The 14,699-nt window shown below is 44.0% G+C and overlaps 2 protein-coding genes across 10 annotated transcripts in view; one reads left to right on the forward strand and one right to left on the reverse strand.

Moving 5' to 3' along the window:
- The window catches only part of LOC124711273, a 93,078-nt gene that overhangs the window by 45,809 nt on the left and 32,570 nt on the right, over positions 1–14,699 (reverse strand). Inside the window, exon 1 of one of the 3 annotated variants that reach the window (XM_047241258.1) lies at positions 12,732–12,819. The exons of the other annotated variants lie outside the window; for them this stretch is intronic. The gene's annotated coding sequence lies outside the window, so the exon portion shown is untranslated. Of the gene's footprint in view, positions 1–12,731; positions 12,820–14,699 lie in introns of those variants that run through there. 3 annotated transcript variants of the gene reach the window in all.
- The window catches only part of LOC124711274 (cell cycle checkpoint protein RAD1-like), an 80,810-nt gene continuing 78,863 nt past the window's right edge, over positions 12,753–14,699 (forward strand). For 2 of the 7 annotated variants that reach the window (XM_047241267.1, XM_047241268.1), the window contains exons 1-2: positions 12,945–13,163; positions 13,576–13,783. Coding sequence is in view for 1 of the 7 variants with exons in the window: in XM_047241268.1 (XP_047097224.1) it covers positions 13,757–13,783 (27 nt within the window). In the remaining 6 variants the exon portion in view is untranslated. Of the gene's footprint in view, positions 12,878–12,943; positions 13,407–13,575; positions 13,784–14,699 lie in introns of those variants that run through there. The other 5 variants (XM_047241264.1, XM_047241263.1, XM_047241262.1 and 2 more) reach the window with 5 other exon arrangements.

Here is a 14,699-nt window from a genome sequence, read left to right on the forward strand (position 1 = left end):
CAAATGTTCTCAATTGGAGAGAGATCTGGTGCTCTTGTTGCCCAATGTGAGGTTTGGCTAGTATGAAGACAAGCAGCAGAAACTCTCACTGTTTAGAGGAAGGCATTATCTTGCTCAATTGTAAGCCCTGAATGGCTTGCCATGAAGAACAACAAAAAGGGGCATAGAATATTGTTGACGTACCACTGTGCTGTAAGGGTGCCACAGATGACAAGCAAAGGAGTCCTGCAATGAAAAGAAATAGCACTCCAGGCCATCATTCCTGGCTGTCAGGCTGAATGGTAGGTAACAGTCAGGCTGGTATCCCACTGCTGCCTGGGGTGTCTCCAGACATGTCTTCAGCCTGGAATTTTATTGACTGAAGTAAAATTGTCCTCAGTGATGATTCTTGCTTTAAATGATCCCCAATGATTGGCAAAGACATGCCTGGAGAAGCCCCAAACAACAGTGGGATACCAACATTCATTCACACAAGCAAGAACACTTCGTGCACACACGACCACTATCTCCACGGCTCAGACCAGAATGCCAGTCCATGCTATAGGAGATGGCGGTCATGAATGCGTGAAGTATGCTTGCTTGTGTGTGTGTGTGTGTGTGTGTGTGTGTGTGTGTGTCAGAGAGAGAGAGAGAGAGAGAGAGAGAGAGAGAGAGAGAGAGATACCTTTTCTGAAGAAGGCATTGGCCGAAAGCTTACTGTGTAAATGTCTTTTCATTGTGCTCCTTTTCTGAAGAAGGCTTTGGCCGAAAGCTTATTGTGTAACTATCTTTTCGCTGTGCCTGTCTGCAACTCAGTGTGTCATGTTTGTAGTGAGTAGCAACCTATCTTTTCCTTATACTGTTCAGAAACAACTTCGGTAGTATTCCATTTGCTATGCAGAAAGGCTGCTTTCTTCAAATGTGAATAAATAAAAGATAACAAAGAGAGAGCCTAGCAGTATCCAATTACAAGATTAGTGCCTTACATCTGGAACCTGTCAGCTAGTTTGTACAGGTTGAATACTGCAAAGTGACATAAATTGGACTTAACATGTGAAGTCAGCAGTTGAGAAGGTAAAAGGGCGGGAGTTTGCTTGGGAAGAGAGTGATAAACTTTCCAGCATCTGCAAATGAAATTCCGAAAAGTCCTGACCAATTCTGGAGTACTGTTCCAGCATTTGGAGAACTATCAAAGATGGCATGACTGCAAACATTGAATAAATTCAAACACACCCAGCTTGGATCATAAAAGATCAGTATAACCCATAAGAAAGTGCAACATAGATGCTCAAGAAAACACTACCTCATTTAAGTCTCTTTGGCCATTTCCAAGTGACCATTATATACATATAACTCAGAAAAGCACAACTACTCAGCTCCTCCAATTGTTGAGATCACGTAAAATATTACGCATATAGACGCAATTTTTTCCCATACTCTACATGCTAATGAAATATGACAGGTGCTAATACTGGCATAAAATAACTCCTCCATGCCCTGGATAGTGGCTTGTGTGTAGGTCTAGGGAAAGAGGAAACCCAAAAGGCAATGCACAAGCCATATGAAAGGGTTGATATGTGAAACATCAGCTGGGAGCTTCCCTCAGCAGAGATAAAGTGATATGCAGACAGGAAGAAGTATACTGAAAGTACCATCGTTACATTAATAATGACAAAAACAAAAACAAAAATGATCATCAACCAAAGTTTATCTGTCAGAGAAAAGAGAGGGACAAGTGAGTAAACATTGACAATACGTCTTCCTGCAGCTGAAGGTGAAGTACATAAACACACTTTTGATCACTCCAAAGCCATTTGCCACAACATTAAAACTTTTCCCCATTCCACTGAAAAATAAATGTCAGTTTAAAACTAGCGATAAAGTTCCTGATGACAATGAGTTGAGATTTCTACACTGAAGTGCAAAGAAACTGGTAAAGGCATTTGTAAATACAGAGATATGTAAACAGGCAGAAAACGGCACTATGGTCTGCAACATCTATATAAGTCAACAAGTGTCTGGGGCAGTTAGATTACTTACTGCTCATACAAAGGCAGGTTATCAAGATTTAAGTGCATTTTAACATGGTGTTACAGTCGGCACACGAGTGATGGGACACAGCATATCCGAGGTAGTGATGAAGTGGGGATTTTCCCGTACGACTATTTCACGAGTGCACCACATCAGGAACCTGTAAAACATCAAACCTCTGACATAGGCGCAGCCTCAAAAAGATCCTGCAAGAATGAAAGCAATGACGGCTGATGAGAATCGTTCAACATGTGCAGCCCTTCTGCAAATAGCTGCAGGTTTCAACGCTTGGCTATCAACAAGTGCCAGTGTGCGAAAGTGCCCACCGCCACACACCGTTGGGTGGCTTGCGGAGTATAAATGTAGATGTAGATCATCGATATGGACTTTCAGAGATGGAGGTCCACTCATGTACCTGCGACGACTGCATGACACAAAGCTTTACACCTTTCCTGGGCTCGTCAACACCGACTTTGGACTGTTGATGGCTGGAAACATGTTGACTTGTTGGACGAGTCAGCCTCATGAATCCATGAACTCTGCATGTCAGGAGGGGACTGTTCAAGTTGATGGTGGCTCTGGAATGGTGTGGGGCATGTGCATTTGGAGTGACATTGGAACCTGATAGGTCTAGAGACAACTCTGACACATATGTAAGCATCCTGTCTGATCACCAGCATCCATTTACATGCATTCTGCATTCTGATTGAATTGGGCAATTCCCACAAGACAATGTGACACCCCACATGTCCAGAATTGCTACAGAGTGGCTACAGGAACACTCTTCTGTGTTTAAACACTTCCGCTGTCCACCAAACTCCCCAGACATGAACATTATTGAGCATTTCTGGGATGCTTTGCAACATGCTATTCAGAAGAGATCTTCACCCTCTTGTGCTCTTACGGATTTATAGACAGCCCTGTAGGATTCATGGTGTCAATTCCCTCCAGCACTACTTCAGACATTAGTCGAGTCTATGCCATGTTGTGTTGTGTACTTCTGCATGCACGCGAAGGGGTCTACACAATATTAGGCAGGTGTACCAGTTTCTTTGGCTCTTCAGTGTAGTACACTCTCACATGTAGAGTGGTATCACAAGGCAGTTATTTCTTTCTGATTTGGCCTTAAGCATCAACATTTTGACCAATATTTGTATAAATGGGCTGTTTTATGTATTTTGTACTTCCATTACATAATTATTAATTCTGAAAAAGGTCAGCAGTTGAATGCAAAAACAAAGGGAGTACGCAACCAGTGATACAAATTGGAGCACTTATACAAAACTAGTTGCAGGAAAAGGAGATACCAGACTGAGACTCACTAGAAGAATACAAAGGAAACATAATTCTCTTATTAAACAATGGAAAAATCCAGGATGGAATATGACAATATTATGAGAAGGATAGATTGCTACTGTTGAGTAAAAAAAAAAGAAGACTCCTAAACAAGAAATCTTTCGGCAGCCCCAGAGACAGTGGTCATGTATGTGTGTTGTCTACTTCAGAAGAAGACCTTTTGGCTGAAAGCTTACTTGTTTAGCAGTCTTTTTGTTGAGTCTGTCTGAGTCACAACATCTCCACTATATCCTTTCCCTAATTCACTTATAACAGATGTAGCTTTCAAAACCATTGTTTGACTAAGTCTTGAGTATTTTTACATCAGTCTGGAATCCTACCAAGTAGCATTAGTATAGAAGATAAAGAAGATCCATGAAAGAACATAAATTTTATCAAAAGTTTGTTGAGTTGTTTGGTTTAAAAGAGGGAGGGGAAGGGACCAAACTATGAGGTTATTGGTCCCTTGTTCCCAGTAAAATAATTGCACAGGGGAAAGAAGAAAAGTAAAGAGACATACAGCACAATAATGGGAAAAAGGAAGAACCAGAAGAACAACAGAAGCATAACCAGCACTACTATGGATGCAACACTCAAAGAAAGCCACAGAAAGAGAGCAGATGACCGTGGCTGGACGAACACGAGAATAAAAAGGAAAAGCCAGCCACTTGGTGACACATTAAAACATCCATCCTAAAAGCATTAGAGTGGAGAGCACAAAGGGACGAAGGACATGTGCTGAAACTTATGTAGAATGATAAAACCCACCATCACGTACAAAACGTAAAACTAAATTAGCCGATGAAGCGTTGTCAGCTAAAATTAATGGCAACGAGTCCAGTAACTGAAGAGTCCATCGCAGGGCAGCCAAAGGAGGACAGTCACCAAGATATGGGCCACTGTCAGCCAGGCACTGCACCAACACTAAGGTGGGTCATCACGGTGCAGGAGGTAGCCGTGTGTCACCCAAGTGTAGCCAATGCCGAGTCGGCAGAGAACCACAGAGTCCCTGCGAGAGCCCGCATGGAGGACTGTTACACATCCTTAATCTGCTTAATGGCATGCAGTTTGTTGTGCATGCTGAGGCTAAGCCATTCCATCTCCCAAAACCACAAAACCTTGTGGTGTAGTACTGAATGCAGGTCAGTTACAGAGAAGCCGATCTCCATAAGCAGTTTCTGCGTAGCCTGTTTGGCCAGCCTGTCGGCAAGTTCGTTGCCTGGGATTCCGACATGACCTGGGTTCCATACAAACACCACTGAACAACCGGACTATTCCAGGGCATAGATGGACTCCTGGATGGTCGCTACCAAAGGATGATGAGGGTAGCCCTGATCAATAGCTTGTAGGCTGCTCAAGGAGTCAGTACACAGAAGAAACAACTCCCCAGGGCATGAACAGATGTGCTCAAGAGGATGAGATATAGCCACCAGCTCAGCAGTGAAAATCTGCAGCTATCGAGCAAGGAATGCTGCTCAATATGTCCTCCATAGACATACGCGAAGCCGACATGACCATCAGCCATTGAGCCGTCGGTGGAAACCACTTTGTGGCCTCGGTACATGTCAAGAAAAGAGAGGAAGTGGCAGCGGGTTAACTGAGTCCTTAGGGCCATGTGAAAGGTCCAGGCAAAGCCATGGCCTAGGTGTACACCATGGAGGTGTATGTGAATGGACTTCAAGTATAGGTGGTAAAGCCAAGGACTCCAGTTCGGAAAGAAGGGATTGGACACCAACTGCAATTGGAAGCCCTGACCTGGCCTGCCAATGCGGGAGATGAACCACCATGGATGGGAAAAGGAGACGGCTATTCGGATGCGCAGGAGAACTACGAATGTGTGCAACGTAACTGGCCAGCAGTTGTGTGCGCCTAACCCACAATGGGGGGACTCTGGCCTCCATAACGACGCTGGTCACCGGACTCGTCCTAAAAGCTCCTGTCGCTAAGCAAATTCCACAGTGGTGCACTGGGTCAAATAAATGCAACACTGAGGATGCGGCCGAATCATAAACCGGACTCCAATAGTCAAAGCAGGATTGAACAAAGGCTCTGTAGAGCTGCAGCAGAGTAGACCGATCTGCAACCCAGTTGGTGATGCTCAGGCAGCGGAGGGCATTGAGGTGGTGCCAGCACTTCCGCTTAAGCTGACGAAGGTGAGGAAGCCAAGTCAATCGGGCATCGAAAACCAGTCCTAAGAACCGATGTGTCACCACTACAGTCAGTGGATCATCATTAAGGTAAAGTTATGGTTCTGGATGAACGGTATGACATCGACAGAAGTGCATAACAAAGCACTTTGTGGCCAAAAACTTGAAACCGTGGGCTAGATCCCATGACTACGCTTTGTGGATGGCTCCCTGTAGGCGCCGCTCAGCTACACCACTACTGGTGGATCAGTATGAAATGCAGAAGTTGTCTGGATGCAGAGAAGGTGAGATGGACAGCCCTACAGCTGCTCCTAGACTGTTAATGGCCACTAAAAATAGAGAGATACTCAATACCGAGTCCTGTGGGAACCCATTCTCCTGGATATGGGGGGAACAATGGGAGGATCCAACTTGGACACGGAAAGTACAAAGCGACAGGAAATTTTGGATGAAAATCGGGAGTGGCTCTCGGAGACCCCACTCGTATAATATGGAAAGGATATGATGTCGCCAGGTGGTGTCACACACTTTTCATAAATCAAAAAAAGACAGCAACCAGGTGTTGGCATCTGGAAAAGGCTGTTCAGATGGCAGACTTGAGGGACGATTATCAGTGGTAGAGCAACCCTGGTGGAAGCCACCCTGACATGGAGCCAGTAGCCCACATGACTCCAGGACCCAACCCAACACCTGACACACCATACGTTCCAGCAGCTTACAAAGAACGTTGGTGAGGCTGATGGGCCAATAGCTATCCACATCAAGCAGGTTTTTACTGAGTTTGAGCAGCAGAATGATGGTGCTCTCCCACCACTGCGATGGAAAGACACCATCGCACCAGAGCCAGTTGAAGATTACGAGGAGATGTCACTAGTAGTCAGATGAGAGATGTTTAATCATCTGACTGTGGATCTGATCTGGCCCAGGAGCTGTGTCGGGGCAATGTGCAAGGGCACTGAGGAGCACCCACTCTGTAAATGGGGCGTTATAGGATTCACTGTGGCATATAGTGAATGAGAGGACTTTCCTTTCCATTCGCCGCAAAGTTCTCGGCAATCACGGCACACACGATTTATGTTACCACCGAGAACACCTGTTGGAGTCTGGTACCCAAAAACACATTTGATCTTTGCTCAGACTTGTAAAGGTGACGTATGGCACCCAATGGTCGAGACATATCTCTGCCAACACTCCTGCTTCCGTCGTCTGATAAGTTGGTGAACATGGGTGCAAAGCCATTTAAAGGCTATGAGGCGCTCCAGGGAAAGGTGTCGCTTATGCCGCTGTAGAGCTCGCCAACATTCCTTAATTGCTTCAGCGACTTCCGACAACCACTAAAAGCACTGCCTTTCGCCGGGGGCACCCTAAAGAGCGAGAGATTGTGTTTTCTGCCACAGAAACGATTGTTGTAGTCACCTGCTCAACCATCACATCGATGTTACCGTGTGGGGGACATTCAACAGTGACAGCAGAGGTGAAAGTTTCCCAGTCTGCCATGTTTACAGCCCATCTGAGCAGGTGTCTGTGGGCCAGACGCCAGGACAGTGACAGGAAGATGGGGGAAGTGGTCACTACCACACAGGTCATTATGTGCTCTCCAGTGGATAGATAAGAAAAGTCCTCAGCTGCAAATTGATAAATCAATAGTCAAGTGGCTACCATGAGCCAATCTGAAATGTGTGTCGGCCCCAGTATTTAAGACGCAGAGGTCAAACTGAGACATCTCTGGCTCGGACAGTAAGCAGGGTGCCACCACACAAGGGGTTATGGGCGTTAAAATCTCCCAAAAGTAGGAAAGGTTTAGGGAGTTGATCAATCAGTGCAGTTAATACATTCAGGGATACTGCACCATCTGGAGGAAGATATATATTGCAGACAGTTATTTCCTGTGTCATCCTTTTCTGACAGCCACAGCTTCAAGAGGGGTTTGAAGGGGCACAGGTTCACTACAGACTGAGTTTAGGACATAAACGTAAACTCCACCTGACACTCGATTATAGTCACAATGGTTCCTGTGATATCCCTTATAGCCACAGAGGGCAGGGGTCCACATTGCCGGGAATCAGGTTTCCTGGAGGGCAACGCAGAAAGCAGGTGTAAAGCTTAACAGTTGCCTTAGCTCAGCCAGGCAGTGGAAAAAAACCGCTGCAATTCCACTGGAGGATGATGTCATCATGAGACTGGGAAGGCATGGAACATTGAATGAGGCAGTTTATGCCCCAGGGTCACCTGCTGCCACCGACCTTTTGCCTGAGCAGTCTATATCCATTGTGTCAGGGTCCAGTGAGATCCAGGTCCTCAGCAGACACCAGGAACTCCACCACATCTGCAGACTCAGAGTTGGTAGGTAGCAGTGGTGTGGGTGCCACCGCAATTCCCTTGGTCTTGGAGACCTTGTTTTTGGATTTCTCTCGCTGCTCCTTGGGTTTCCCTGGCTGGGAGGACTTCACTAATTCAGTCTCTGGGACTGAGGATGAGTGTGAAGCCCTATGACCAGCTGCTTTTTTGGGATCTTCAGCCACTGGCAGGTGTCATCTTTCCCACTAGCAGGAACCTGGGAAGGGAGTGACCCAAGAGATCCCTTCCTAGCGAGAGGAACTGAAGAAGACTTACACTTCTGTGGCTCAGGAGTGGGGACTAATATCCCTGATGATTGAGGGGGTGTTGCTCCTAAAGTAGGTGGTGCAGGAGCAACAGCAGAGAAGTGCCCCCCACCATCAAGGGGGCAGGTGTAGTCTTCTGGTTCTGAGAGGCAACAGGAATGCAAGGAACTGATGGGGTGACAACTGTTCTCATAGCGGTAGCGTAAGAGGAGGTCATAGCCACAGGATGTAGACCCTCAAATCTCCTCTTAGCCTCAGTGTAGGTCAGTCAGTCCAGGGCCTTATATTCCACGATTTTCCTCTCTTTCTGTAAAATCTCGCAGCCTGGTGAGCAAGGTGAATGATGCTCTTCGCAGGTGACACAGATGGGAGGTGGGGCACACGGAGTACTGGGATGTGATGGACGTCCACAATCTCAATATGTGATGCTGGAAGTACAGCGGGAAGACATATGGCCGAACTTCCAGCACTTAAAGCACCGCATGGGGAGGAGGGGAGGGGCGGGGGGATATATGGCTTGACGTCACAGTGGCAAATCATCACCTTGACCTTCTCGGGCAATGTGGCACCCTCGAAGGCGATGAAGACACCGGTAGCAACCTGATTATCCCTCGGACCCCGATGGACATGCTGGATGAAATGAACACCTTGCCACTCCTCTAAATTGGCGTGCAGCTCGTCGTCAGACTGCAAAAGAAAGTCCCTGTGGAATATAATACCCTGGACCATATTTAAGCTCTTATGGGGTGTGATGGTAACAGAAACATCCCCCCAACTTGTCACAAGCGACTAATGCCCATGACTGGGCAGAGGATGCTGTTTTTATCAAGACTGACCCAGAGCGCATTTTGGACAAGCCCTCCACCTTCCAAAACTTGTCCTCCAAATGCTCCACAAAAAACTGAGGCTTCATGGACATGAAAGATTCCCCATCAACTCTCATACATACGAGGTACCGGGGTGAATATGTTGCACTGCCATCCTTAGCCTGGCATTCCTCCTATGGTGTGGCCAGGGAGGGGAACGATTTGGGGTCATATTTCTTAGCACTGAAATTAGACTTTGCCCACTTAGAGACTTCTGGTGGCGGACCACCAGCAAGAGATGATGTATTATGCTTCATGTTGTGTCGTCCACCCTGATGCCACCCACTCTGACCAGGGACCCTCCCTACAGGTGCCATCCAGACTCAGCGAGGGCCACCTGGCAGGATGGCCATTGCCGGGAGTCCCGATGCCCCAGGGAGATGGGCATCTACTCCATGGCATATGTGGTAAGTTAACGGTGCAGGCATCAGCAGAGCAATCCCTGTGTTGTCAGGGGGCTACAACCAACAGGGCACACGGCAGCCACACCACAACGGACTGGCTACCATGCTGGATATGAGGTGCAAAGAATTCCACGGTCATCATCAGCACAGAAAGTGACACTGCATACTACATGGTGGAAAATGCGCCCAGGAATGCGTCCTCGCCCGACAGATGGAGAATGAGCGGGACTGAAATGCGACAACGAGAAAGTGGGCTACAGATCTCAATGCACGATGGACATGATGAGCCGTGTAAGGTGCCCTTCCCCAATTGGCTCGCTCTGCAGGAAAATTTAGAAAGCTGGAGGACAAACCCGACAGGGGACCATCACATAAAGGCCTGAACATGTGAGACTCCTTTTAGTCACCTCTTACAACAGCCAGGAATACCTTGGGCCTATTCCAATCCCCGGATACACAGGGGGGAAAAGTTTGTTCAGTGAGTGAGTGTGTCACTGGTAGAAATTACAACAGAGGTGTTGTGGTCACAAAGAGGTATCTACAGAGAAAATCCAAGAGCATACAATCCAAGAAAAGTCAATCAACATATTAATTCCTTCCATATACATATCACAAAAATGACCATGATGAGAAAATTAGAGAAATTCAACCACAGGGCTTACCAACAGTCATTTTCCCAAGCACTGTTAAGCAAACAATAGCCATACCTTCATCCACACATCAATGGAGTACATATGTAAAAAAGCTTTTGTCCACAAATCAGCACAGATTTATAAAGTGAAATTCATCTTGTCCTTCTCTTGTGAGATACCTTCGAACCGTGGAGAAGTGTAACAGACAGATTCTCCAGGTAGACTATTAATGAAGGATTTCAGACAAGTGTGTAGCTCAAAGACCACTTACATAATAGAACCCAGTATGTTGCCAGGATGGCAAGTGTTCATCAGATTCGAGGGTATTATCACGAGTGACCCAGGGAAGTGTGATAGGATTGTTCTTGTTCTCTATATACTTAAGTGATCCGATGGGTAGGGTGAGCAGCAATTTGCAAATGTTTACTGATGACACTCTAGTGTATGAGAAAGTGTTGTTATTGGAATTGGATAATACAGGATGTCTTAAACAGAATTTCTATTTGTTGTGATGAATGCCAGCTTGTTCTAAATGTAGAAAAATGTAAGTGATGCAGGAATAGGATACACAATACTGTAATGGTGAAAGATGGTATTAGTGGTGTGCTGCTTGACACAGTCACACTGACTAAATATTAGGTGTAAAGATGCAGAATGATATGAAATGGAACAAGCGCGTAAGGTCGGTAGTAGAGAAGGCAAATGTTTGACTTCGGTTTATTGGAAGAATTTTAGGAAAGTGTAGTCCATCTAAAAGGGGACCCCGTACAGAACACTGGCATGACTCACTCTTGAGTATTGCTCAAGGGGTTGGGATTCCCACTAAGCCAGATAAAAGAAACACATGAAACAATTCAGAGCAGTTTGCTAGATTTGTTAGCAGTGAGTTCGATTGACAAGTATTAGGAGATGCTATGTGAACTCAAATGGGAAATTCTATTGAGAAAATTTAGAGATCTGGCTGAATGTGGAACAATTCTATTGTCACAAATGTATATTTTGCTTAAGGACTGTGAAAGCAGGACAAGAGAAATTAGAGCTTGTAGAGAGGCATATGGAGAGTTGTTTTTCCTTTGCTTTATTTTCAACTGGAACAGGAAAGGGAATGACTACTAGTGGCACAGGTGTGCTCCACCATGCACAATATGGTGGCTTGCGGTGTATAGCTCATATATTACATAGATGTAGATATAAGTGTCCCTCAGTGAAACTGACTCATTTTTGGAAGAAAGGATGTGCATTATGTCATGTACAAATGTAAAGGTTACATATGAAAGTCAAGCTGTGTGAGTTACATCATTCAAGCATGTTATGTAGCACTGAGTGAATCTGACACATTTTGGGAAGAAATGACACACTTCATGCCATATACAAATTGTTGATAAACATCAGCATATGTGGTTTCCATCTTTCAATCTGTGCCCATATGGGCACTGTATAGCTACTGGCCAGTCATGGGTAACTATCTGAAAACAAGCAAAGAGTTCTATTTGGATTGTTACTGAGAAGTAACTACAGTAATATAAGAATGACACTGTCTTTGTGTATCATCCTTGTACGCAATGTTTCCTTCTGTCCATGCGTTTATATTGCATTGTACAACCTATTTATTGGTACAGATTTAGCACACACTATGGAGTGCAGGTTTCCTGATCAATTCTTTTTCATGTCATTTCATATTTCAATATGTTGATTCAGTTTTAGTTTGATATATATTGGGCATCAAATAAATCTTCAGAATGAATTCCATTTGATGTAATATCATATATTTCAACTTTTGAGGGCTATTGTTGGTGTGGAAATGTGTAACATCAGTGTTTATAGGTTCAGCAGCTAAGCTGTCTGTTTGGACCAACCAAGAGTTCCATCAACAATAAATTAGCTTGGCTCTGATTAGTATACTATAAAATGTATGCCTTTTAATAAAATTCTCGACAGATCAACAAAAACATTTGCTTTTGAAACGTTATTCAACATCGTTATGATCCTAATAATTCTTTTGACAATAGCTTGAAATTGTTTATTGTGTTAATTGAATCCCTTCTACCAACACATTAGTTAAATTTTACGAAAAATATTAACGTCCGGGTATCCGCATTTACTTTTTTTTAAAAAAAAAAAGTTCTCTCCCGTTGCGACCACTTTCTACATCTGCATCTTTGAGGCAGTATCAAATTAAAAAAAATATTATAACAGTATTTGCTTTTTCGCGGAGCTGTAATAATTATTCGAAACGAAAACCAAAGAGCAACAATGTGTACATGTTAGCAGTCTCTAAACACGAGTTCCAATTCTTCAATGATATATTGTTCGCTAGTAATTTCCGTGTTAGGACAAGGAAGAATGTATATACAACATTAAAGTTCTGATGTAGAACATTGATTTTTCCCACGGAGAATAGTAGCTTCGCTACGTGCATTGTAGAAGTTTCGTCTGAGCCGGAAACCAAGTTGGACTAGACCACAAAATCAGGCTTATCGCTATCTTCAGATCCTCGTTTACACCCGCCGACGACGACCATTAAAAGGGCATTAGATGAGACGCTGAACCAATGAACAACCGGAAAAAACCAACGCAAACACAGATGTTGGAAGATTGAAACCACGTACTTCATATCAAACAATAAAGGAAAAAATGTTAAACAAAACTCTGACTACTTTAGTCCCATTTTCAACCATCATTTGTACTTTCGCAGTAACAACTGTTTAGTAACAGTAGGTAAATGTTCTCTCACCGGTAGTCCTTTTCGTATAATTACAAATCAACCTGTTTGGCACCAGCAGCTTTTCATTCCCTCTACTAGGTAGCACGCATTGCGAGTCATTCTGGTTCTTACGCAACAAATTCATGTTTATTCATTAACGTCAAAGCGTTAGACAGGTAAGTTAAAACTAGTTTGCCTTGCGATGCTTTCATCCATTCAATAGACCCTGTTGCTTCTCAAATACGCTGACATATTGGTTTTACGTGTGTGTGTGTGTGTGTGTGTGTGTGTGTGTGTGTGTTTCATATTCTGCCACATTTTTTAATGTTTGTAAACACTACTGAACATAAAATCCTTTTGTTTTTCTTGTTTTGGTAAGTATTTCGACGTCACATCAAGAGCAAGGTCGCTAGGGGTGTGCGCGCTATAGCACAGCCGATTTCAAGAATACGCAGTGGCAAGGTTCGTAAGAGTGTGGCGGTTTGATGTGTTAGTATGTGAATCAAGAAACAGAAAATGCATGACAGAATGGCTCAAATGCGAGATCTTACTTGGCTACAAAGGGAACGCATCAATGTATTTACCTGTGCGCCAGCTCATGGAGTTAAGATCGCTCCCCCCTTTACGTGGGATGCCTTCAACAGTATTAAACTGTTAGTCTTTGTTTCTTGGGGTTTACATATAGTTCTGCCGGCAAAGCAAAATGTTTGTAAAAATTATTCTCATTACTTTATGTTACGAAATCTAATGTTTAATGGCCACTCAAAGCAGGCCTACTGTGCAATTAGAGTAGTAGTAAAAAATTTAAATGTCAAAATATTGCTAACTGGCATTTTTTGTGTCTTGTCAAAAGCATTTGCTTCTGCATTTACAGGAACCTCCCCAAAGAAGCTCAAATATTGCGGTATCAGAGGTTTTTTCATTCTTCTTGTTACAACATACAGTGTCACGTTTGGGAACCAAGGAAAGGTGCACAACGATAGGGAATATCTAGACCAGATGAACCTCAGGGATCAATAGAGGGTCCACTTTTATGATTTGCAATCATATATGAAATGAGAAGAAATGATTTTCTTTGCTACGTAAGTATTACAGTCAAGCCTAACAGATAAAGTTCAACACTTCAAAACACAAACCAAATTTTCTGGAAAATTTACAACTGGTTCTCTGCAAATGTACTGTCACTGAGCTTAGATAAAAAACAGAGCGGAACATGCTATAAAAATCTTTGACCACCAACCTGGTGATACAAGGAATTTAATAAATAATAAACTTAACTGAAATCATATCTGCTTGACAATCACTTCTACTCCATCGAATTGAAACATTTCTTAATGTGTAATAATATTGTGCTTTTGTGGTAGTGGGGGGGGGGGGGGGGAGAGGGAGAGCGGAGGGGGAGAGGGAGAGTGGAGGGGGAGAGGGACGTAGGGGGTGGGGGGAGGGAGGGGAAGAGAGAGAGAGAGAGAGAGAGAGAGAGAGAGAGAGAGAGAGAGCGCATACTTAAGTTGTTGTTTTGGTCTCCAATTTCAAGACTGTTTTCATGCAGCTCTCCACACTAATCTTTCCTGCACACACCGCATCATCTCCAAGTAACTACTGCAAACCACATCCACTGAAACTGCTTACTGTATTCGTCTCTTAATCAAAGTATTTCTGTACATATTTGCTGGCAAAATTCTTGACAGAAATACTAAGTCCTTATTTGGGTAAATGTCAGCATTATATCTATAACTGTGTGAATTTAGTGAAATGCCTCAACAATTTCAGGGTGAAGGACTCAGATAGCCTGGTGAGCTTTAACATCATTTTGTTATTCACCTGAGTACCTCTAGGAGAGTTACTGGAGCACAGTGATCAGAAATAAGAATGGGAAGACCAGTGCCCTTTTCAGGCATGTCCTGCCCTCCACACATTTTCTATTTAATTGAGAATACTATGAACAAATAGAGGGAGTCCCAATGGGCTGCCCACTCTTCTTTTTGTCTGTGAATTTAT

This window comes from Schistocerca piceifrons, chromosome 8 (assembly GCF_021461385.2).
Source record: "Schistocerca piceifrons isolate TAMUIC-IGC-003096 chromosome 8, iqSchPice1.1, whole genome shotgun sequence".
Lineage (NCBI taxonomy): Eukaryota > Metazoa > Arthropoda > Insecta > Orthoptera > Acrididae > Schistocerca > Schistocerca piceifrons.